The 26,133-nt window shown below is 30.2% G+C and overlaps 1 protein-coding gene across 6 annotated transcripts in view; it reads right to left on the bottom strand.

Moving 5' to 3' along the window:
• Positions 1-26,133, bottom strand: part of LOC106684402 (WD repeat-containing protein 47) — a 353,715-nt gene that overhangs the window by 152,464 nt on the left and 175,118 nt on the right. The window contains exon 1 of one of the 6 annotated variants that reach the window (XM_067051100.1): positions 5,881-5,985. The exons of the other annotated variants lie outside the window; for them this stretch is intronic. Coding sequence (XP_066907201.1) covers positions 5,881-5,970 — 90 coding nt within the window. The 5' untranslated portion in view covers positions 5,971-5,985. Of the gene's footprint in view, positions 1-5,880; positions 5,986-26,133 lie in introns of those variants that run through there. 6 annotated transcript variants of the gene reach the window in all.

Here is a 26,133-nt window from a genome sequence, read left to right as displayed (position 1 = left end):
ATATGTTATAAATTACTTCGAATAAATGTTTCGGACATGAATATATTATTCTAACACTTTAAGTCATAAATTATTAATACAACTTGCAAGATGTCCCAATGCTGTCAAGATATCCCCGAGACAGGAAGGAGGCGGTCTGTGACAAGGCAGAGTTAGGTAACCGTTCTGCTTCATGTCCGGTCGGGTCGGAATCAAGTGGCAGAGCCCGGAACAGTTCTCGAATCTAGAGGTTCCTTAAGCAGGCTGACTTCCGTTTGTTTAAATTAGTAAAGGTTTCTATTACCCACAGATTATACCCACAGCAAAGCCGATTCCAAAAGGTATACACAAATTATTCACCAATTCCTCGTAAAATTAAAAGATGTTAGAAGATAAAAAGGTGTTAACAATAGACTGTAGATTCATATGAGGAGAAGAGGTCGGGAGTGCGGTTAGCAAAACTATACAAATAAACCAAACTTATTTATTTATGCTGACGTTTCGACCTGAATTGAAATTCATCGTCTTGGAAATACACATAATAATAAATTAAGGAGATAGTGTGACATTCTATATTTAATTTAGCTTATTATTTTTCCTATTTCATTTTTATATATTTCCTCTACACCTTTCATTATGTTGATTTAAATTGTTATCATTATTTTTTACATTATTTACATAATTATGTTAATCCCATTACTAATCATTTACATTTCTTTAAGCACATTCCGTTATGCTTTTCATCATTTATTTATTGAATAATTCTAAGCTCTATAATATATTTTATCTTATATCAGTGTCAATAAACTATTCTCTACTAAATTTATTTATTGTTATTATATTTCCGAGTGTGTTCATTATTTTTTGTTTTCATGTGTTCTCTGAGTTATGGTTGTTATCTTACTTTTTCAGCTCTGGTGTGACCCAACCACACCAACCGACAAAACTAATATATATTTTTTATTTCTTCCTTCCATTGAGAAATCATAATCATAAATAAATTTCCTTGAATTTCATAATTTAAGTAAAAGTTAGTAGATTCTAGCATCAAAATATTGATCGATAAGTGGGACACTATTACAACTGCACCGAATGATGTTCATCTACCACGTACTCTCGTAAGGTACGCCATCCTCTCGAAAATAATACTGTATTTTTCAACAATGGGGCTCAAAAATATAACTATAAAACCTTTATAAGGATTTTTATAATACCAAGCTCAACTGTGCCGTCGATTGGAGTAGTAGGAATAGGAGAGAAAGTCAGAGGAGCTGAAACTGACTAAAGAAATAATGACTATCCAAACTCCCCTAAAAGATCACCTTTTATTTAATAAGGAGTTTTTCCAACAATGATACTAATAAAATCATTGAATCGTTCAAGAATTTTATTTTATCTAACAACAAAACCGTGAAAGCAGAAGGTAAGGATCCTAATGGATTCGGTTCGAAGCTTAATGAGCAGTTTAATGACCATCGTGAACATTCAAAATGGTGTGAAAACACAATTTATATTGTGGCTCTCCTGGCGGTCACGAGAAATGAATCTGACACAAAAAAAAATTCTAAATAACACAGGAAAGATAGCAGCCGACACCCAATCAAGAGGGCCACTTATCATACTAATTCCCCACACTCCTGTAAAACACTTGACACATTTCAGCCATGTTCAGATTTACACTACTGTTCCTGATCTCCCTATACTTCACCAATTCAAACGTATTTCATTGACTTTCTGACCGAATTTTGAGCTTAAAACAGATTAAGAAAAAATACTTAATAAATAAAGCAAATTAAAACTAATCAAAATTCACTTTAAGGTGAAAAGAAATGGAAAAAATTAATAAATTGAAACTGTTTTTATGTTTCATTATACCATATTCCTCAATCCAAATACTAACAATTGAGGTATGAATATCACAGAACTAACTCTAAGACGGAACATCACCAGTTAATCCAGAGTGTATAAAAAAAATCCAATATTCATTAACACATGTATTAGGTAAAACTAAACTGCAATACAAAATTTAATATATGGATGATATGTAAATTAATAGACCGCGGCTTTCCTTAAATTGTGGCTGGCGCATCTTACATAGTCCTAATTTTACAGTGGAATCATATAAACATTTAAATATTTATTCAAATATTATTCTATTCTGATAATAGTTTGTATGTTAGATATTTGTATTTCTTAGAACTTAATTGGGTATGGTATGTATTGGGTCAGCAGCTCATTTTTCCAATCCATTTTTCAAGATGTGGTTTCTAAGAAAAAAAATCTTTTAAGTAACCAAGTTATATTTGTTTTCTAAACTATGCATAATTTAAAGAGCAGATAAAAATTACAATGAACAGGCATACAAATTTGCAATGACAAAAGTGAAATACAATAAATAATTAGATTGAAAAAAAACATAAACATTTACAAACTATTTGTAAATTTTACGTAGCTTCAGAATGTCTTAGGTTAATAATTCTTTTTCCATGCAGAACTGTAGAAATACTAGATTTTACCACTATAAATATTTCTCTAAATATGAGTACTTATAATATCAACACAGTACTTATTCTTTTAAATTAACTTCACTACCTTTATTTTTCTTATTTTGATTACCTTATTTTCCATATTTCTGAATGATTTTTATGTTTAAGAAATCTTCAAACGACATTTTAACAACCTTATAAGGTCGTCGGGGTTTATTGTCTGATAAGATTGTCTGATGTTCCTTTTACTTATGCTATCTGCTTTATTTTGGGTGTGAATCCTAATCAGAAATTAATTCGTAATGGAATCAATGTAAAATTTATATATTGCAAACTAATATAGGTTCATTTTATTTTGTTTAGATTTTTTTTTTTTATTATTATTATTATTTTTTTTGGCCAGAAAATTACAATTATCGCTGTACAAAATGAAATCGATATCGCCATTTGTTGCCTATACTTTGTTTCTATGAATCGTAACACACAATTGCCTATCTCATTTATTCAACTCAAAAATCGTAAAGTTCCAAACAAAAAACGATTCTAACTGACCTCTTGAAAATAATGAAAAAACTAAACTAAACTAATAGCGTAAGCGCAAGAAATTAATCACCGTTATACATTTATTTAGAACAAAAAGGGGATAGCAAGTGAGTCGTATTGTATTTTCGCATTATATACTTTTATCTTTTTTTCTTTTTTTTAAAGGATGATGTTTTATATAAAGTTAGAGGGCAACGTGACCTTTCGGTGAAATCAATACAGAACCAGATCATCCGTTGCACATAGTAACACAATAATCTGCAGCATCGCATATCGTCATATCTGTAACCTTGCTAATTCGAAACCAAAACTTTAAAAAGCTGAAAAAAGAATTCGCTATAATGACTTTTTTTGAATTCAGGTTGTGATTATTTGAGCAAATTTTAACCACCTCATAGATAAAAATATATTAATGATAATTATACACTGTTTTTATTCAAACGAATAACAGCTATACATTTTTTTTCTTCTAGATCCCACAGATATTAACGCAAAATAATATAACTTTTTAACACATGTTCATTTTGAGTACATGTGGGGGGTAAATTTATTAATAATAGTGTTTAGTAAATGAAACTATAATATGAACCAAGAATAATATATTTCAAGACCTTAGAGACCAATCAGATCAATGATTCTGGAATTATATCAAACCCATATAAAAATGTCAATGAACCCAAACCTCATCTAAACAACCCACCCATATAGGACAGAGGGTGGCGGAAAATCAATTGGGGTTGAATTATCAATACAACAGAAACATAATTTATTGACAATCACTAATAAATAACTACTGGGGAGATATTTAAATTGCAGTTGTCTCAGGAGTATGTTTTTTTTTTGTTTTGTTTTTTAAATTTTAATGTTTTTAAGACAATTATATTTTTGTCTGTTAGTAAGATCCTAAGACAATAATAATCAACACTTCATAAATCAATCATAAACCATCATCAAAACGGCCAAATAAACACAACAATTTTTTTTTTTTTTTATTTTATTTTATTCAAAGCTGAATATAATATTTTACAATTAGTGAATGAGATATATTGAAAAAAACAACAACAATGTAATGAATGTTAAGATCATCCAATGATAACTCTCCATTAAGATTTTTATTTAAAAATCGCCTTTTTAAAACATCATATATAAAAAGAAGCTTTAAGCACCGCTAATTATCTTATCGTGCTTAACGTACTCCTTTAGTTTTTCGAATAATTTAACCTGATGACAAAGTTTTTTTTTTTACCTTTTTGGTAATAAAAACAATTCTTACTTCACATAACTTTGTTTCCAGGTTTTTCTCAAGGATATCGGCAATTTTTATTTTTTCTAAATCCTGATGGTACATTGTATAGGGAAAAAAACGTTTCAGTTATTGCACAGGAGATATTTCGTACACGTTCATGTCTCCATGCATAAAATGTGAACAGACCAGATACAGACTCTATAAAAAAAAAAAAATAAATAATAAAAAACTATTGGTCTATCCGTTCATGAATCAGTCGAGACACACTACAATGTTCGAAAATCTGTTATTTTATTCTTGTTTCTTATTTTAGTATTGTGCTCTTAAATGTGAAATCATTTGAAAACTGCATTCCAAAATTTTGATCTAATTAGAACAACTTTCTTACCTACCCACTTTTCAAGTGGAGGTAAGAGAAGTAATAAGTCAAAAGTTAAATTTTAACACATTATTTATCGATGTTATAAAATACAATATATCAAGCAAGTCACCGACACTATTTAATTAGTTTCACTAATACAAATATTATGCTTTATTATAGAAAAAAATAAGAGCTCAATGTTTTGTCAACTAGCAGCTAAATAATTTAATAAATTGTTCGTAAATATTTGAACTAAGAAAACGAAAATAAATGAAAGTAAAAAGTAAATAAAGAAACAAGACGCGAAGAATTGAGCAAGACGGTAAGAAGAGAGCCTTCCATCACTGAAACGTTCACAAACCATTCTTCCTCAGAGAAACAGGAAATTCAACCTTCCTTGACCGAAGATACCGCCGTCGACAAAACGGTTGGCAACACTTTTATCAAGAGGATCAAGAGGGTGACTTCAGACATCTTAGGACCACATGCGTTACCTCCTCACTTTCACTAAAGTGGTCGCAGAATCCTATTACAATCAGAGGAGAAAGATGGACTGAGATAGGCACTTCGTTACGGCCCAATCTCTTCAATACAACTGTCAATATCATTTTAATCAACTGAAGAGAGTCTTAATATATCGTCGAAATATTCACTTTCATTTTAAGATACTGACTGAAACGGAAGTAAGAAAAATAGTGGCTATTCTTCATCCATAAAACAGAAGATCATCTATTAGAAAAGAGAGTATATCCACCATTCATGTAAGATAGGAATGGATGAGCGACAATCAATAGTTCCTACCAACTCACTGGGTTGGATACTATTGAAACTACACTATATCGTTATCGATGGTTCATTTGTTTATTGGCCATTTATTTATCCTAATATTTATTTCATTTCTGTTTATTTATTTATTAGTTTTTTATAATGTGCGTTTATATACATATATATAAGTTACGGCAGATAAAGGGCAAAATCAGCTAACACAGGATAAATATAAAGCGGATTGATTCCGCCAATGAACCAGTATTGAAGTTGCCATCAAGTGTTATCTATCACGCACTCATTTTCTTTGCTCCCACCCCCCAACAATCATAAGTTTATATATATATATATATATATATATATATATATTTCTATCACACCTTACCTCAGCCAAAATGATTACATCAAAACACCTCTTACTGGTTAGATACCACATTAGCACACCGCCAACCTGTTGCACAACAACACTTCCCAGATAAATGCACTTAAAGATGACCTACCCGATGACTGTGCCGCAACTCCTGCCGACAGACGCATGCAGTGGGTGACGCCGCCCCCGGCTGATCTGGTACCGCCTCCGTCAGGTGCATCTCCTTCACTAAACCGCTTCCACTTTCTCTACCCCCCGCCTTATGTAACCCCCTCCTACCTCTTACATAGTCCCTACCGTGCTAAGGAAATGTGCCTTTACTGAGGAATTTCGTATGAGTGATAACAATACGTCCTTACGACCGCAGATGGGTCGGTTGAGGCATCTGTGGTGTAACTATTGTAGGACAACAATTTGGAGTCAGACCCCTTTTTTTGAAGTCTTATAAGCAACCACAACCTGCACTATGTTTTATTCAAATTTATATCTAAATTATTATAAATGAATCACTATTACTTTTGAATACCTGTTACTTTAATGTTAACATATTTAAAGTATTAGCATGCCACATTATCTACATGAAAAGAGTAATTAAGGTATTATAACAAATGCTTGAAGGGTAACTAATGTTTTAGGCAGAATCAGAAAACTGTGAAAACCAATTAACTCTCAATTGAGAAAATTTTTCTTTAAATCTATCCTATCTCACTATTTCATTATAGGCCTATCTCATTCAATTAAATCAACAAAAAAGGCGATGTAAATAATTTTTCAGTGAATTCAAAAAATGTACTGGAAAATATACTAGCAACAAAATTGCTATTCAATGTAAAAGAAATTTAAAAATGTAAGTAAAAAATAAATTCATATTTTCATTCAGCACCTGGAATTGGAAAAGCCCTTGAATACAATTCTCCGATAAAAACTAAAAATACAATTTTTTCTCATCAATTTGAAACGTTGGCTGTTACTCTTTTATATACACATTTTGGTACCGCTAGACAATGTCTTCAAGAATTTTCGCTTCGTAAAACTAAACAAAAGCAAAATGCTCCTCTGTATCACTATGCGATGCAAACGACGAGCATAGAGTTATGTTTTTCAGAAATGAAAAATAATTAATATAGCTTAAAAAAAAAAACTATTTACTACAATTAAACATTTTACTTTTGATTTTAACAAATTAGAAATTGGTAGATAACTGGCCTACCGCAAAAGCTGAGCTTTTCACGAAATATGTCATGATTTATTTTTTCAAGTAAATAATACTTTTTTTTTAATATCGCTAACATTCTTCGAACACGACATTTATATATAATATTATAATAACAAAACTTCGTTGTTTTACACGAATTAAAAGACAGTTATTTATGCAAGTTAATTAGTTAAGTAACCCGAGTATAATTTAACAATAATTATCTGAATAAATGAACATAATTTGAAGTTTGGATTATATAATAATAATAAATTGGGTAGTTATCTGGATAATATGAAAGACAAAGTGGACTTTAAAGATAAATTAAATGTTGTTTATAAGGTAAATTGCCAGAATTGTGATGGTTTATATATAGGTAAAACATCTAAAAAATTAAAAACAAGAATTGATCAACATAGGACTAATTGTAAAAATGTAAAAAATATCAAAACTACAGCATTGGCACAACATAGTATTAGGTATAAACATCAATTTGATTTTAATAATCCGGAAATTTTAGATATAGTCAAGAACGGTAGGAATAGAAAAATAATTGAATCAATACACATTACAAAAAACATTGACAAAGCTATTAATTATAAAACTGATACAAAAACATTAGGCACACATTATATGGAAATTATAAATAAATTAGCGTTTTAATTATAATGTGGTTTTTTATATAATGTAGAATTTAATTTAGTCAAAGTATTTATAATTATAAAAGTAAACAATGCTATATAATAAATAGAATAGAAATGGTTATTGAAAAATTGTTAATTTTAGCTTTTATTGTTCATCTTTGTTGTTAAATAAATTAGTGTTTTAATTATAATATTGGTTTTTTATATAATGTAGAATTTAATTTTAGTCAAAGTGTTTATAATTATAGAAGAAAATAATGTTATATAATAAATAGAATAGAAATGGTTTTTGAAAAATTGTTAATTTTAACTTTAAATGTTCATTTTTGTGATAAAGGAGGTAGGAGAAAATTATTATATAGTCTATATGGTTGTTATCACATTGGAAGATAACCTTCAAAAAGGTAATTATTCTCCTACAATGTATGACTAATAGAAAGTTTTTACTCAACAATGACATTAATATTATAATATATTAGCAAATAAGACAAATAGGAGAAAATTATATATCATATATAGGTTTTTGTTATCAAGTAAATAATTTATAAATAGTTCTTTGATTGTAAATGATATATTAATGTTGTTATAAGCACATGTTTATGGTTTTGTTGAATTTGTTTTTTAGCAGCCTGAAGATGGGGGAAATCTCCCGAAACGTTTCTGTATGATATGAAATAAACTATTATAGTTTAATAAGGAAGAAATTGTGTCATTCACTAAATCCATATAATACCATAAGAATCTTCCAGTTAAAGGATTATTAAATCTGAATAAAGTTTCCATTAACACTAGTAAAGCTTATTATTTTTTAAATTTATGACAAAACTTATTTACAACATGTTTCTTGCCTCATTTTCTGCAGAAATTTGAAAAATCTAGTTAAATTGAAATAAAAATGCTTATCAAGAATTAGTAGATTCTTTTATGTTAAAACTATAAAACATTGATAGTAATAAATGATAAAAGTACTTGATATTAAATTTTGGAAACTGAAATAGTTTTTTGCTCATTTATTATATTTACTCAACAAACATTTTGACTATATACAGTCAACTCTTATCAGGTCGTCGGCGGGTATGGTAGGTAATTAATACATGTCCAGTTGACAATACATTGATATTTGTCACGCAACAACCAAAGCCACGAAAGTATGATAATTATAGTTATTAGGGTTAGGATTTTCATGTAAATACATACTGTATAAACAAAAAGAAATTTCTAGTTGTTCAGATAAAAGTTTCGAAAATATCATAAAAACTACTACTGCCTTTTTTTCACCCCGGCTCTTGGATTATTAGTTACCATTAACAAGCCCTTCGACCCAATAATACTTGCAAGGCAATCCCTACAAGTTTATACTGTTATTATTTCCAAACCTAAACCTGACTAGATGTCTTACTTAATTTTATTATTCTTTGAATTAAAAATACATTATTCAATTCTGAGTTTGGCATCGATCTTCGAGTTGGAGAAAACCTACACGGTTTTTAAGTATGACTTCCTGGGAAGTTATTTTATCTTTTTTTAAAATGCAAGAGTAGGACCTATAAGGTTTCAATTTGAAAGAACTGATATTAATGACCAATATTTATATTATAAATTGCTACTATCATACTGCCAATAACATCATTGAAATAATTGTCCTTCAAAGATATTTCTTCTAAATTTCGAGGTATTAAAAAAACTGCAAATTAAAAAAAAATTCTATAGCAAATAAAGTGTGCTGTACGAAAAAGCATTTTTGTCAGCGGGCGTTCTGACCGTGATTAAGGCCAAACAATTTCAAAAAGTACTTAATCCTAAAATGGCTCATTTGATTTACTAGTCTTACGCAGACGTTCCATTGTATATCAGAAGTTTTTGAACTGAATTTCCAGACTAAGATTTTTTTATTTCTACTATAATAAAATCATTAAGACTACAATAAAATCATTAAGATTTAACAGGGATGCAAATTTTCAAGGGAAATTGCCCTGAACTGACTTATCAGCCAATAATCACCAGATGTGGAACCCCAAAGCTAGATGGTGAGTCACCGGTAGCTTATTTTGAATATCTCAACCCCAGGAATTGTGAAATCTTATTTTGAAAAAGCTTACCATGTAACTAAAATTACAGAACTCTTCTCAATTAAAAAAAATATAACTTATTAATGAAGCAATTCGTAAAATAGAAGACACTTAAACAAAAATAAGAAATAGAATCACAACAGAGCTTTAACATGTCTTAAAACAAATTCACAGTCTAAAGACACACAAGTGATTGCTGGTATTAATGTAACGGAGATGAGCTAACATATCCACTGAGTGGAACCTTTTCGAAAGTCAGTACATAGTTTTCCCTGATAATGAGCAGATCGCACTTTGGAATGAGTAAATTAAATAATAATTTTATTGGATTTATATATTTCTTTACAAATAAATAAATATGTATATGCATTTTCGGATGCAATTTTAATTACAGAAACATCCTAGAAATGATGACATTTTATTCCCAGACTTATGGAACAGTATCGTTCCCTATCGAGAACAGTATAAGAATAGGGAACTCAGAATGAAGATCTTTGATGGACTTACCTCATTCAGCGACGTTAAGAGTTACTTGGAAAAAGTAAAAAAAATTCTGAAATGAATTTCTCCATATACAAACATTTGTTATTTGTTAACGTAATGAAATGGCCGCGCTATAACAAAAAATACTCCAGTTTTAATTTCAAGACTAAAGGATGATATTTTGTCTTATTTTTCTAATGTGACCATTTTACACAAATAGGAAAATTATTTCAATGCCGAAGGATTAAAATATTAACGGATCTTAGGATTATACCCGATTCCGCACGCTTAGAAAGAATATCCCAGTCATGCAACACTGAAGAGAGGGAGTTTCACCCTTCAAAAGGTCCGATGATTCTTTTGTGGTTTTTAATCCTCTTATACTTTCGCAACCATCTAAGAAGAGTGTCACGTAATAAATGAGGTAGAAATAAATTATCTTACAAAGTTTAAACCGTAATTTCACGAGACGGAAAGGGGATGATAGAAAATAGACGAGATTTACCAGTTATTACCATTAACGAACTTATGAAGTTATATTTAATTAATGGTCACCAAAATTTCTTATCTAAATTTCAGATCTTAATCCAAGATATCACCAAGTGCATACTAATTTACCAGAACATAACCTATTTCTAAGTCAACACCACAACGTAATCACTTAATTCGAGATGTTTCATAAAAATATTTTATAGTGAAATTGAGTTCTTTAGTAAAAAATTCTAGTTGATTAAACATTTTCAGGAGTAGAAATTGAAATCCTTTTGTGCGTAAACTCTAGAATATGTTCCTTGGAAACATATCAGGAAATATTCCTGTATAATAAACAAATAAATAAATTTCTGAACAGGACAATGCAAGGATACTTGTTTTACATATAATAACATTCTACCGTACAGAATGTTATTCTAAAAACTTAGGTTAAACAAAAGTTCGACCAACATTCAGGTTTGGTCATGGAAAATTTGATTTACACCAAATTCAGCATTTTAAATCACTTCATTCCGTTTCTACTTACGTCAGGGAAGATTAAATACGGTTTATATTAATATGAAGTGCAAATTTTTAGCTCAAAAATTCAAAGTCAAACTGTATTTAATATTCTTCAAAACTCCAATTACTTCACCGAAGAAAAAACTTTTAAATCTTTTTCCACCTAAAATGTCTAAACACAATATTTCATTATTGTCTTACCTAGGATCAATTATGTATGTGATACAACTTAATAGTATATAGAATGTGCGAATACTTATCCTTCACCAATGATAAAAATTATTCAATGTTTTCATCGTTTTTACCAAAGACAGCTAAATTTTTTGAGGTCCATAACTCTCGAAAGGAAACCTGAGACGAAACAGGTCAAAAACAAACCTATCAAAACATTTAAGTTCAAATGAATGTGAGGAATTCCACAAAAAGTACTTTGTATTTAAAGTACCTTAAACATTTAGAAGTGCTGAAAAATTCAAATTTTTGTAAATTCCCACTTTTCAAGAATATCTCCTGGTATTCAAAGTAATAATCTGGGAAATTTTCCCATGTTACAAGCTCCTTTTCACTGAGAATATTTCCAGCCAACATAAATCATTAAGCTTGATAAGCCATAAATATTATCTCTACTCTATTAACTTGGTGCAATTTTTTTTTTTTTAATGCCTCCCCTAGATCCTATAAATAAAAAGAAATTAATGCAGAGCAATAAACGGAGTAGATTTGCGGGGGTCTCTTATACGGAACAAAGAACTATTTTAGAGGAATAGAAAATGACATGAGACAATAAATTAGGAATCCGTTTCCAGTGGAAAAGTACACGAGTCTCTTCTAAATTGGTTCAGTAAGTTTGTCAGTTTTCTCAAACAACTCAGAGGCTGCCTACGAGTGAGGAGTTTTCTATATAAAGTTAATATATCCACGTATGAAAAGTAAATAGTTCATTTATAAATTAAAAGTATACACCAAAAACTTATTCGATTTATTTTAAAATTAAAATTTCCTCCAAAAAATTTAACTCAACTACCTCTTCCCATCTTCCCACAATAATTTTTAGACAACTTTCCCAAAGTGAATATATTGACTTTTGAAAAAAAATAAACTCCTCGCTCGTGTATTCGCCTTCTCCATTCCTATCTGATTGGTGAATTTAAATGACCTATTGGTGGTCACTTAGCCTCCAATAAACATGAAAACAGTAAATTTCTTGAATATTGGACGCTAAAAGGCCTCGTGATTAGTAATTAATTTTTTCACAACGAGACTAAATTTTAAAACAGTTAGTTAGGCTTTTCTAATTATTACTCATCAATGAAATCTTGAATTTCTAAATGATCCTCTACATTTAAAATAAAAGTTGATTTTCTCACAGTTTTTATACGAGGTATGAGTAAGCGTGTTAAAAGCGAATCAAGCCTGATTTGGACAGGCGATGATATCAGTCCACCAGTGGCCGTGTCGGAACATTTATAAAGAGGAACGTCAGATTAAAAAAAATATATTCAACACCTCCACATCCCTCGAGGATCAGAGCTATAAATTCACTTCAAGGTACGAAGGCGGTTTTGCACGGAAACAAATATAATTTAGCATACACATTAAATGGCAATGCTTTAATAATTATACAATTTTAATAATTTTATTTTAAGACATATTGTTGTTAACTTTTGTTGTTGTAAAATTATTGTAACGAGGTTATAATAATGAAAGTTATTTTTTTTAAAAGTAGGTACAATGAGAAAAAACAAAATATATATATAATTAAACAAATTCCTAATTTTTCAAAATAGTTTCAAATTTTTAACAAAGTTTGATCAGATTGTTCAAATATAAAATATTAGTGTCTTAAGTAACATTCTAAAATAAGAAATGAGTTGAACGAAAATTTCTATTTTCTCAAAACAAACTACGGCTCCTTTTTAAAAACATCCCAAAGGATTATAACTTATACTTAAAAAGGAAATCATGCTTCATAAATATTAACAAAAAGAATTTTGAAGGATCCATTCAAAAAGAAAATTTAAAAGAAACCCATCAACGAAGACAAGAGCCTACGAAAAGAAAGCAGAAAAAGTTAAAATGGTCTGTAAAAAAAAAAGATCATCATAAGCAGTACTATTTAAAATTCTAAAAAAAAAAAAAATAATAATTTCCCTTCTTCCTGGGAAAGCAACGGATGAAGAAAGCTGTCAAAAGACCTCTTTGAGGAAAATAAAAAGCTATACATTTTAACGCAGCGATTTACATACTTGATGCAGCGTTGAGAACTCTGGGAAAGAAAGGAAGAGAAAAAAATTTTTAAATAAAACCTAAATTTCGGAGCAGAGACAAAATCCTTCCAATAATTTACGTAAGACATCGATTCAGGAAATAATTTTATAAAGGTAAGCTGTTACATTGTGCATTTGAAAGTAGTGCTTATAGTTCGTGAATCAGCAACCGTTGCATAACCGACAGCTGTGTCATACAATATTCGCTTATCTTGAGGCTCTAATCATGTTTTATAACCAAGCAATCTTACTTATGAAGGAAAATTATACATATTAATCTTAACTTGGACTTTTTTAATCCAAAGATATTTATAAATTAATTTCCAAATTTTTGAAATGATAATAACTTATTTAAATTACTTCTAACAGAAAGAGTTGCTATAAGGTTCAACACCCTGCTCCACTTATAACTAAGCCAGAAAGTGAATGTACTCATTTTACAGGTCACTAACCTATTCCAGCCAAATCTTTATATTGAACGCGTTATTCCAGGAGTCTGCGAATTCAAATAAGAATAACAACGTGTTTTCTTAGAACGACAAACATCGATGTTAACATAATAAAGTGAATAATAATCTGATAACATTCAATAAAAACCTATCGAACCAAAAATGACATTAAAATGTAATTGAAATAACGTTCAGGTCGATCAAAATTTAAATATGGCTAAATAGTAATCTGAAATAATTGTTTTTCTAATCAGAGGATTAAACAATATTAAAGTATCACAAAGTACTCAGCTTATTCCAATATTAACAGAAACCGTGAGTCAAGACTGCTTTAATAAGTTCGATTCGTTAACTTGGAAACAACTCAAAACATATCAGACAGAAAGAAATAAAACACAATAATAAAGCTAAAGTTTATTAGATGATCTTATGGTTTTCTTACAAAAATAGATACAGGTCTTCAAAAACTTGTCATACCTCGACAACATATATATATTGTTACTAGAGAAATACAATGATGTAATTTTTAGTTTATTTTTTAAATACTTTCTTTAATAATTAAAACCACATATGCTATAAGGAACCGGCCAATTTATTTTTTTCTTAATTTATAACCTATATTGATATTGGAATTAGAAAAAAAGGAATGTTGCACAGCAGCTTAGACGTCGCTCAGGCGTTCGATAAAGTATGACATAATGGTCTCCTAAATCGTATTACTAAATAATAAGGTCAGATCTTAAGAATAGATATTTCGTAGTTAATTAAGATGAAAAAAAAAAAACGATTATTACGAAACAGGCATGGGGGGTGCTGCAGGGCAGCATTTTAGTTCCGGCTCTGTACTCAATATATACTTACGTGCCGATATTTCAGAAACATCTAACATTCGCAACATATGCAAACGACACAGTAATACCTCCAACGGATGGAAACTCGACCACAGCTTCTCACAACACACAGACTCATTTAATTTATTACAAAATTAGTTTAATAAATGGTGAATGATAATAGACATACAAAAACTGATCAGGTTACAATTGGACGTTTAGACTGACCTCAACTAACACTTTACAATATCCCCGTATCTATACACATCTACAACAGATACATATTTGTGATTTACGATGGACAGACGACTGACATGAAAATGACATGTGACAACTTTGAAAAAAAGACTGAATCACCGACTTTTTTAACTTCGATACTACTACATCCTAAAACTAAATTATTATATACTAACAAATTTAAAATTTACAACCTGCTGCTTAGACCTGTATAGACGTATCCACTTAGGTATTGAGCTCCAGCAAAAATTCCACCTTCATTCAGGCATTCAGATCTTTCAATCCAAACTCCTCCAAAATATCATTCACAGTCCCTTTGACATCAGAAACAAATCATTAAATATGGACCTGTACACACGATTTGTGACTGACATAATAAAAAACAGAATAAAACTGTTCATGAATCACTCGCTAGAAACCCTAACCTAAAAATGCAAATCTTACTGACTGACATACTACCAAATCCGAGAAGACTGAAACATCTCCTATGCATGGATCTGCGACATCAGGTGGAATTACTACGGAGTGCCTTCATCGCAAGGTTTCTCCACTCAAGAATTTATACAAATCCTGTGCTGAGGAGGTCTTATGGACCACAAATTTACGCAACATGCCAGAAGGCATATGTAAAATTACAAAATAAAAAATAATAATAATGTTGACATAATTATCAGTTCTCAATAATAACTGCAGACTGTATCTATATCTAAGGAAAACGCTGTGCATAAGGTCTATATCTCATGAAAATGTTTCAAATAATTATCAATAAAGATTATACAATACAATCTAACACAAATGTTGGTCGGTTCCTTATTTTGCTGTATACAGGTTCAATTATCTTATTTTACTTTTAACTTTTCTTCTGTATCTTCAAATTATTTAGGCGTGTGTATAAATTATAAACTAATATTTATAATATACGATAAGATATTTTTTAATGGTAAATATAAATAAATAAATATCTAAGTTTCATTAAAAATAATACTGAGTATCGAATATTAAAAAAAATAAACAAAAAGTAAACTTACTTCCAATTATACTTTTATAATTTAACAGTATATCAGCTTACCTAAAAGTAAAAAATACATATTAGTGAATAAAGAATTATTACTTCCTTAAAGTTAATAATAAGTATGTTATATAATCACTGTAACACTATCGGCTCATAAGGTTTTTTAGATAATGTAAAATGCCAAGTATTTTTTGTAGATAGTTATAACTTCTAAAAATTAAATAAGAATTGTGACAAAATTTTAATAATTTCATATATCTTCAATAAAATAAATTGTCATTTGAGGAGGTTATATTAAAGTAGTGTGAATGAACTTCAATTCTTTGCCAAGCTGTTAAATGTTTTTAAATATTTGATAAATATCAAAAATTGTGTGTATTGACTTACAAAATGGTATAAGTCAGTTCCATATGTTTAAAATAAAGTTAAAACTCTATTTACGAAATTTTAAATGAAAATAACTTTTAATTGACCCCAAATAAGTATTCTATCAGTTCTTCCACACGATGTTGGGAATAAGGACTTTATTACAATAATTCTAGTAAAACTACCAGTAACTCACAATGAATATTAATTGACCTTTATTACTCTAAATGAGTTGAATTATTTATCGAATTATAAATATGGTATAATGATTTAATGATCTTAAGATGCTTGTGTAATTCTATGCACTGAATCAATTTTTCCCGACAACGTTTTTCCAATATATTTTTTGTTGACAACGTTTTCATAAATATAGACTCATATTCTTGGTAAAAAAAAAATTGTTAACAAAACGTTTTTAAGTTGTAAATGTAAGTGAAGGAAGGAAAGTGTAATGTAAAAAAGTTTTAAATCCGAGATATAAATTTTTAGAAAAAGTTATATGTGACAAGGACATTTAGACTGCAATTTTTAAGATTTAAAAAAGAAATGACATCAATACAGAAGGTGGAATCCTTGAGAATGGCCTGAGTGCCGAAACGTTGGAGAAATTTTAAGGAATAAAAGTTGAGAGGAAAAAAATGATCAAAATTGTTTTAAATTAAGAATAAACTAAACCACTCTCAAACAAGCATATATAAAAAATAATTAATCTAAAATATATATGTTTATCAGCAGAATTTTACAGGAGAAATGTTATAAAAGAATAAAAACGTATGCTCACTTAAAGCAAATGAGATTTTATAATCAGATAAAAATAGATTTAATCATTTTAGCCAACGTATATAGGATTTCAAAATAAGCAGCAAGTTTGCGACTATAATTCCAAATTCTGCAAAAGATAATTAATATATGCATATACACAATAATAAAAGTATTGGGTAGAATAATTAGGGTCTAAAAATAATTCTATTCTATCAATAAAATCTAAGAATTACTTTAAGAGGCGGACACACATTTCAATAAGCTAGTGTCACTCTATTACAAGAGGGGTCCTGAATGGTAGATAAATAAAATGCATTGAGTTTCAGAAATTAGAAGTTTTAGTTACTACCACTAGATCGATGTAAAATGAAGGCTATTAATAACTGATATTCAAACGGATACATTGTAATGTAATGTATAATGAGCGGCTCAAGGGAAGGTTACGCAAAGATAACACTAAACTTAAGATAAAAAAAAAAAATTACCTCCGGAAAGACCGGACCAAGGTTGAAAACCATCCAAGCTCATTTCCGAAGAGGGCCTAATACAAACACTGTGGCGTGTCAGGGCGAGATAGAGCACGAACTCATAACTCCAGAAATATCTCAAAGGATGTATAGTAGCAGGACATGGCAAGGACGTTTGGTCAAACAACGAAAATGAGGCAAATATCGACGAAATTGAAAAAATGTGACCCTGTAGAATAAGTAATTCAAAAAATTATACTTAAAGAAATTTGATTAGGAAATTATGGATTTCTTTTTGGTAAGCTGGACCCCATGAGATGGAGTTGTTACAATTATTTATACAGATGATAATAATTAGTAGAAAAAGTAAATTGAGTAAAAAAAAAGTTAATGTGAGAATATAATTATTTTATACAGGTTTACAATAAATTCACGAATTCATTTATTGTCTTAAAAGAAATATTGCCTTAAACATAGACAAACATTGAGTTTTCAACGACTCCTAATGCAATACTACTGAATTGCAATAGTATGACGTATGCAACTGATAAATTAGTTATACATTCAAATTGAATGGAGTAATCGAATAATGGCCAAGGTTACGTGTAGAGCATAATCACTGGGTGCTGTCTGGTTTGTCAGAGCAGAAAATCGACTGATTACAAAGGACTGAATTAATTATTTATAGTTATGAATAGATAAATAATGTTATGAACAGAATGTAAAAATATTTGAAGTATGTAACAAGTCGTGAGTAATGTAGAAAATACCTAACAATAATATTATTACATGTGAAAAACAATTCTGTCATATTGAACAAAAAAAATAGATGAACTATTAAAATCAATCTGTTTAAAAATTATTATTATGTCCTCCAGAAAATTATCAGGAACCTAAGTCGAAGAAGTCTTGAAGATCCAAGAAGAAATCCATACCGATATTTTATGATACGTTTTTGGAGAAAGGAGTGGTTTGATAAATGAACAACAAATAACAAAGCTTGTAATTTCTGTTAAAAAATTAAGTGGATTTATAAAAAATTTGGTGTTTAATTTAAGAAAAATATAATTTAATGGGACAAAAAAAAGGGAGGGTTAAGTGTTCCCCAAAAGGGCTCCTGAACATGAAGAGTAGACTCACGGCTGACAAGAGGAGAATACGCTCTTCAAACCACCGATTTAATTGATTTTTTTTCTGGTGATACTGGTCAAAAAATATTAGACACATGTCCAAGGGTTCTAGCTAATGCGGTCTAGAAGCCGAAAAAAATTAACGTATTTTTAGAAATTTAGTATTTTATTTCAAATCGCCTTTTTCTGCTTGTATTTCATGGTTATTATATACCAATCAATTTATTTATTTATTTTATTTTTTTGTAAAATAATAATAAAAGATTACTGATCATATTAAATGAGTTTAAGCGTGTAAAAACTTACAAAAAACCAAAAGCTGCTTCCAGTGAAGTAGAACAAAAAGTTTTGTTCAGAATAAAATTTATAAAATAAAAGAATAATAAGATTTGGTTTTAGCGTCTTCTGAAACCCTTGATCACGAATTTTCATATAAATCAAAAATTAGAAATTATGGGGCTTGTTTTGGAAAGATTTTTTTTCTGCCGATGCCACGCGTTCACGAAATAAATTTATAACTCCTTACAATGTAATGTAAATACAACGTAATTGTAACTGTAAAAAGCTAAATTCCCGTCCTTTCAAGTAGTGTCAATATCTTTCAAATAAAGAAACAATTCTCAAACTTTTTATTATATATCTTCGGTTCTAATTCGTTTACGAAGGTCCAATTTGTAACATTCGTACAGAGGGTCGTAAGCCCCTTGTAAATGTCGTGTTGATAAGTGGAGTAGTGCTGAAGTTATTCCAATTTTTGTAATAAAAAAAAAAAAAATGGTGACATTGATTATTAAATTTAAAAGGTCCTCTAGACACACAAAAACTAATACGATCTTTTAATATAATCAACAATATAATGACATATAATAATCATTAAATACATACAGAGCAAAGGTTATTTGCGATAACGTAAATAATTGCTATTTTTTTTTTCCGGCTCTTAGGGCGAATAGACTAGAACACTAGGAAACGTGTCTAATATGTTTCAACTTAGTATCATAAAAAAGAAAATCCATTGAAATCTGTGATCCCAAGTACCTAGCCTCCCAATGTGAGTTCATTGAATTTATCATTTTCAGTCACAGCCGGAATGGTATCCGAGCTATGGGAGATAGTAGTAAATCTTACTTAATGAGCAGCTCGCGGCCAAAAAAATATTTTTAAAAAAAAGCAAATTTTTATAAGTAATTGCTAGTAACAATATAATTCATTTCGACATGCTTAGCTTTCCATAATTACTGCATTGGCAGTAGGAGGCCAAGATGTCACTACAAAAGAGGACCGTGCCAAAAGAGTGGCCTGTCACGTAAGACCAAACGGAGCCCCTACTTTCCAACATTAACTTGTCACTTTCGTTACTTTCCTTCTTACCCAATTCATTAATGCATCATTTGTTAAAATGAATATATGCTTTTCAATATTCTTAGAAAATTTGATGAATCTTATAGTGAAATTTAAATGCGGAAATGCGTTTATAGACTTTATAAGACAAAAATTAAGTCCAGTGAATAGGCCACAAGTAGTTTTCATTTTCAAATGATATTTTTAGTACTATCAATGGTTATGCAAATATAATCCACAACTTCCTAAAGAACACTATCATTATTTAAACTGGGTATCAAAATGGTACCCTCTTTTTCAGTAACTCTATTTACGTAAGGGGAAATTTTGAAGGAACATACTTAAAATCTGGCAGATCCTATTTTCAAGTTCTCATTATAGCATCACAACTCGAAATCGATAAGAGAATAAAATTTTTTTTAAAAAACATTCGTAAATGATCATAAAAACATTTATTAAAATACTACAGATATAAACTACTAAGTAATCTATAGTAAACAACATCCCTGATTCTTAATAAACCAAAACTGAAACAGTTTCCTTATTTTTAACCCCTAACAACACAAAGGAGATTATTTAGGTAAATAAACCATTGTCAAGCAATTAAAAATAACGTAGCAGAATCAAAGCAATTACTTCGAACTTTATAAGCCAAAATATAAAAGTCATATTGTAGATTCAGAAAGATGACTGGATCGTGGATTGTGATTTGAAATAAATACTATTACAACCAGTAGTTCCCAGCCCATAGATGTCGGCGATCAACTAAGCAATCGAACTAAGTCCGACCCATTCCTCCTCGCGTTTTGGGGCAAAGGGGGTTTGCATTGAAAAATGCATAATATATGTAACTTATAATGCACTTTTATGCTACCTAATTTTCAAATATTGAACGACGATATTTGAAAATTAGGTAGCATAAAAGTGCATTATAAGTTACATTTATTACGCATTTTTCAATTAAATCTTCTCAGCAAGCATCCAAATATCAAAAAGGTAATTAATGTAATAGTACTAACAATGAAACCTCACAAAAATATGTGACCCCTGCGGCCCACCTATGATCCGCCATCCACAAGACAGGAACTATTTGTTTAGTTCAAGCTGAGAACTAGGGACATAACAAGTAATAGTTCTAAAAGAAATTAGAAATCTGTGATATCTTTAAACGATGAAAACATTTTTGGTTTTGAAATTTGGCTGATCTTAGTCGTGGTAAATGATATTTCACTTGGTAATGAATTCGGCAATGTAACATCTTTCAGTTTTCCTCCAGAGCACTTAACTCTGGAATATCCAAAGGTAAGAGATATCCTAAAAAAAGATATTTCCAATCCGACAAGTAATAAATGTTAAAATTGCCAAAAACAGCGATTATTTACTGTTTTTGACGCAAATGATACACAAATTCGGGAATAAAAAAGGAATATACTCAATCTCTTGAGATTTAATTTTCATGTAAGAATCCGTTATCGTACTTTGAGTAACGTCGCCAAACTTATTAGATTCAAAATGTCTGGCACGATGCCTGATTATCGGATCTGAAGAAATTTTATTTATGTGGCTTGAGATCGGAAAAATAATCGTTAAGAAATCGTTTTAATATTAAATTTTCTAAAGGAATATTTCAATTAGAATATCCCTTCTCTTAAAAATTCAAAATTTAATGCTCTGGAGAATAATTGAAGAGGTTACTAAGTCGACTTCACACCTAAAGAAACTCACTCCACCATCAAGAAGACTTATTCGAAAAAGGGTAGAGGGTATCAACCGAACTACTTTAAAATGTATCAGCTTAACTCCATTAATATCTAAAGCATTTCAGCATAACATAATAACATTAATCAAGGAAAATATAAAATTCATTTTATCGTATAAATAGACAACAGTTGATAGTTATCGTAAGAAAATATTGAAATCAAACAATGAAATTATTTTTATATTAAATAAAATGTTGTTCGTTATATTTGAGATAATAGAATAATGAATTAAACGTGTTCTCAGTACGTAAAATTATTTTATTCTTATTGACCCTGTACATACATTTTTCCAACAATACCCATCGGTCTAAAAATAAGTCTTTTCAATAAAAGTGGAAACAAAAACATTCAAGGACAATAAAAATGTAATCCATCCAACAACTCATCAATTTCAGTAGCGTGGCATGAAAAGATGGAAGAAAAAAAAATAGATGAGCCAAAGCAAGGACGTCACTGCCCACCCTATCTACAAAATAATTGCCGGGGCCTTTCAGGTCATCTGCGACGGCTTCCTGCTACCATAATGCACTATTGTGTAGGAGAGCGATGGCATCACACGGCAGAATATATCAGAAGTAATATGATTCACTAAGACTGACATACCTAGCATGTTAAACAATACGCTCATTCCATACAATACATATTGATTTATTCTCATTAATTAATTACTTTCACCTCTTCGAGGAAAAAATACAAAATAGATTGTATCAAAACATTATTTTATATATGCTGTATTCCATACAAAAAATTATATGAGTGTGTATGGGTATACACACACAAAAATAATGTATACAATTTCTTTCTTTTAATGCTGTTAAAAAAATTTATTTGATTTACATTCTCACGTCGTGTATACTAAGTGATTTGATGGTATCGCTCCTTAGCTTTAACAATAGCGAATCTAAAAAAAAAAAATTATTTATTTTGCTTTTGACATATTCCATTGACCAGCGGTTCCCAAACTTTTTTTGCCGCAGCATCCTTCCTTTCTGGGTTAAAAAAATTTCGCGGCACCTAAGTCGAAATTACAAAAAAAAAAATGTGGGCACGATTATCTCAAGAAAGGGTGGTTAGCTCATTGGTAAGGCACTGTGCGTTAGTTGCACAGTGAGGACCCAGGTTCAAATCCGGCTGCGGGAGATAATGATTATTTGTTTTACTGTAGCCGTGAGTCGGCTCTGTGTGTTCGGGGGTCCACACAGTCATAAAGTGGGTAAAAATCTGGCGGTCGAACGTGAATCTGACTAAATCACCTCCTTGCACAAACGTTGGTCTAGTAACAGTATTTCCTTACAAAGTACTGCATCCCTAACTCTTCATGGGTTCTAATAGTACAGATTTAATTTTAATTTAATCCTAAGAGCGGTTGAATATGAAGAAAAGAAATTTGAATTTCATTTATTGGTATTTTGGTAATATACTAAGAAAATAACATTTGCTTGCGGCACCCCCGTTAGATTCTTGGGACACCCCAGTTTGGACCTCTAGTACAAAGTACCTTGGGGACGATATGTAGGACGACCCTAGTACAAAACGTAATCTCAGTATACGGTACTGTCTTTGTGATACGTCCAATTCAAAATAAAATCATAACTTTTTCTTTTGTAAGATGAGCCACTATTAAGCGAAAATGCAATGATATCTATAACCCAGCGTTGGAAAATTGTGGTTCTTTGGTGAATCAAGTGAGACCCGTTAAAATTTGTTTTATTTTTTCTTTATAATAGTTTGTAGTGTGCATATGCGTTTGAAACAAATCAAGTAAAGTAAAACACTTAAAGTAATTTAATTTAGGTATGAAATAACACCTCTAAATTTGGAACTCGGTGTATAGAACAATCCTTAACATCATTTATCAAACATTTAATGTAATGTTGAAATATATTCACATTAAAATAAATAACAACTTATCCATAAATAAAATTAATATCCATCACTCATAAATTCAAAAAACCCAAGTCAGATAATACCTTTTGAGTAATAATATTTTTTAAATAGTTTTGTAGTTGAAGTAAGTAGTAATAATATTAAATAACAATATTATTAAAATAATTTTAAAAAAATTAAACTAGTAGATTAGTACTAATGGACTACTAACCTACTATAAGCCTGACTTGTCAATCATATCTCGATTTCATCCACTTAGTGACGCTGGTTGAGCGACAGGTATAAAGAAGGATTAAAAAATAATAAAGTTCTAAAATATTATTCGTGGTTAATTCCAGTATTTGTAGAGGGTCATGCTAGTAACACACATTCCAAGGAGTTTCCCAAGATATTAGTACTTCTTTTAATCAAATAAAGCATTACATAATTCAATACTAAACTTAAATAATATGAGAAATCTGGTACAAAATACCATGAGTAAGGCAATATAACATTTTGGTATCAACACCAATAATAAAAAAAAAAGTAACTTGAAGGAAAACAATTAATATGCCAAATTTATCTCCCGTATAGACATACTGACCCGGAAACGAGCTGGGCTTGAGTTGCATAACGTTGTTGAGTAAAGGATTGCATAATTAAATATATATGCTAATGGGAATGGATAGATTTATTAAGTTTCCTGAATTACAAAAAATGTATATAATTAAAATTTCTTGGTAAATAGTAAGCATTTTTCGGCATACCATCATTCCTATCAAAGCATTTTTTTTTCGACACAAAAAAATTTTAAATATTCGGGTGCGTGTTTTTTCTTAACAGGAGGTGAATTCTTTTCAGATGATGCGAAAATCACTCAGTGTGAGATTCCTAATCTTAAAAAAAACAAAAAAAAAAACTTATTTATGTTTACCATACAATGGAACCCCAATCAGATATTATTTAGCGAGAAGCAGGATTACTATGAGCCAGCCTACTTCAGTACTGTACTCCTTATTAAGCCATTCCCAGGCCTCTCCTTTCTTGCTCTTTGCTCTATGCCGTCTGCCGATTTGCGCTGCATAGGAAGAGCGCTCAAGCTCTCTTGCTTAGAAGCAATTATCAAGCCGACTAACGGAGAAGCAATCGAGAGCTGTACTAATTATCATTAGCCGTATATCTTTCATTAATGATTGGAGAAGTTTGTCGGGGGGTGCGGTCAGCAAAGAACAACATAAATAAACAAAACCATATTTATTTATTTTAGGCCGACGTTTCGACCTGAGTTTCAGGTCTTAATCAGGGGTTGTGGCGTAGAAGGTAGGCTCGCAACCAAACCTCGTAACCTAACCTTCTACGCCACAACCCCTGATGAAGACCTGAAACTCAGGTCGAAACGTCGGCATAAAATAAATAAATATGGTTTTGTTTATTTATGTTGTTCTTTGCCGACCACACCCCGACAAACTTCTCCAATCATTAATCTACGGTCAACTATCAACACCTCATTATCTTTCATTAATGTTATGTTTGGGAGAGCCAGATGCTGTCCTGCCCATCGGAATGGCTGACGAAATTGCAATTGCTAGTGGAGGAAGCCTCTTCAACGGTTGTAGTGATAAGAAGTAGCAACAGTAGTAATAGACATCTTTCCAAGAATACGATCCATATTTTCTTTTTCTCGAGCAAAACGTAGACAACCGAAGCACCAATGTTCAACTGTTCTATCCAGAAAGGCTAATGTAGGGCATGATGATCTTCATCTACAAGTCTAAAATGGGCTAAACTGGTCATAAAGCAACTAAACCTAGCAACAAAAAAGAAGAAAAAAAGATGAAAATATTTTTTTTCTTTAACCCCGCCTGAACCTGCAACCTAGTTCTATGAGCGATCCTGTAGCATTCCTTATTACTTAGTATTTAGGAAGGTTGGTGATACGAAAAAGTTAAGTATTATCTCATTTCTTCTGTATATATAGTATTGGTCTTTACATGCAGTAAAGGGACTGACTGAGTCATTTTTGTTCAGGCTTTTTATTTAACAATATTGAGCGAATTTTCTAGAACTGATTTTGGCAAAACGTCTGTAAATAGTAATTAATTCCAAGGTAATGTTGATGATGATGATATTGAAGTGCTCAACCATATCCCAATTCCCACTAATACTACTTAACATTACGTTTTTGATATTTACATTTGAGTAGACGAATAATATAAAGAAATGAAAATAAAAAATTAATTCAACTAAAATGGAATTAAAAAACAAAACAAATTATAACGCATTATAACATACGTAAATCGCAATTCATTGTGATTTCATTCATTTAATAAATATAACTAAATTAACATAATAAATTGCAATCCCAACGTTATGATTGACGTTGGTGGTCAAATTTCTTTTATTAGATTATTTTTTTTATTTGATAGATTTATTTATTGATAGATATTACAATCTGCCACACAGTTGTGGGCAATAGGTAATAGTGATGAATGACCTCATACATACTAAAATA

This window comes from Halyomorpha halys, unplaced genomic scaffold (genome assembly GCF_000696795.3).
Source record: "Halyomorpha halys isolate HHAL.00 unplaced genomic scaffold, Hhal_1.1 Scaffold577.1, whole genome shotgun sequence".
Taxonomy (NCBI): Eukaryota; Metazoa; Arthropoda; class Insecta; order Hemiptera; family Pentatomidae; genus Halyomorpha; species Halyomorpha halys.
This window is presented reverse-complemented; position numbering and strand designations above follow the sequence as displayed.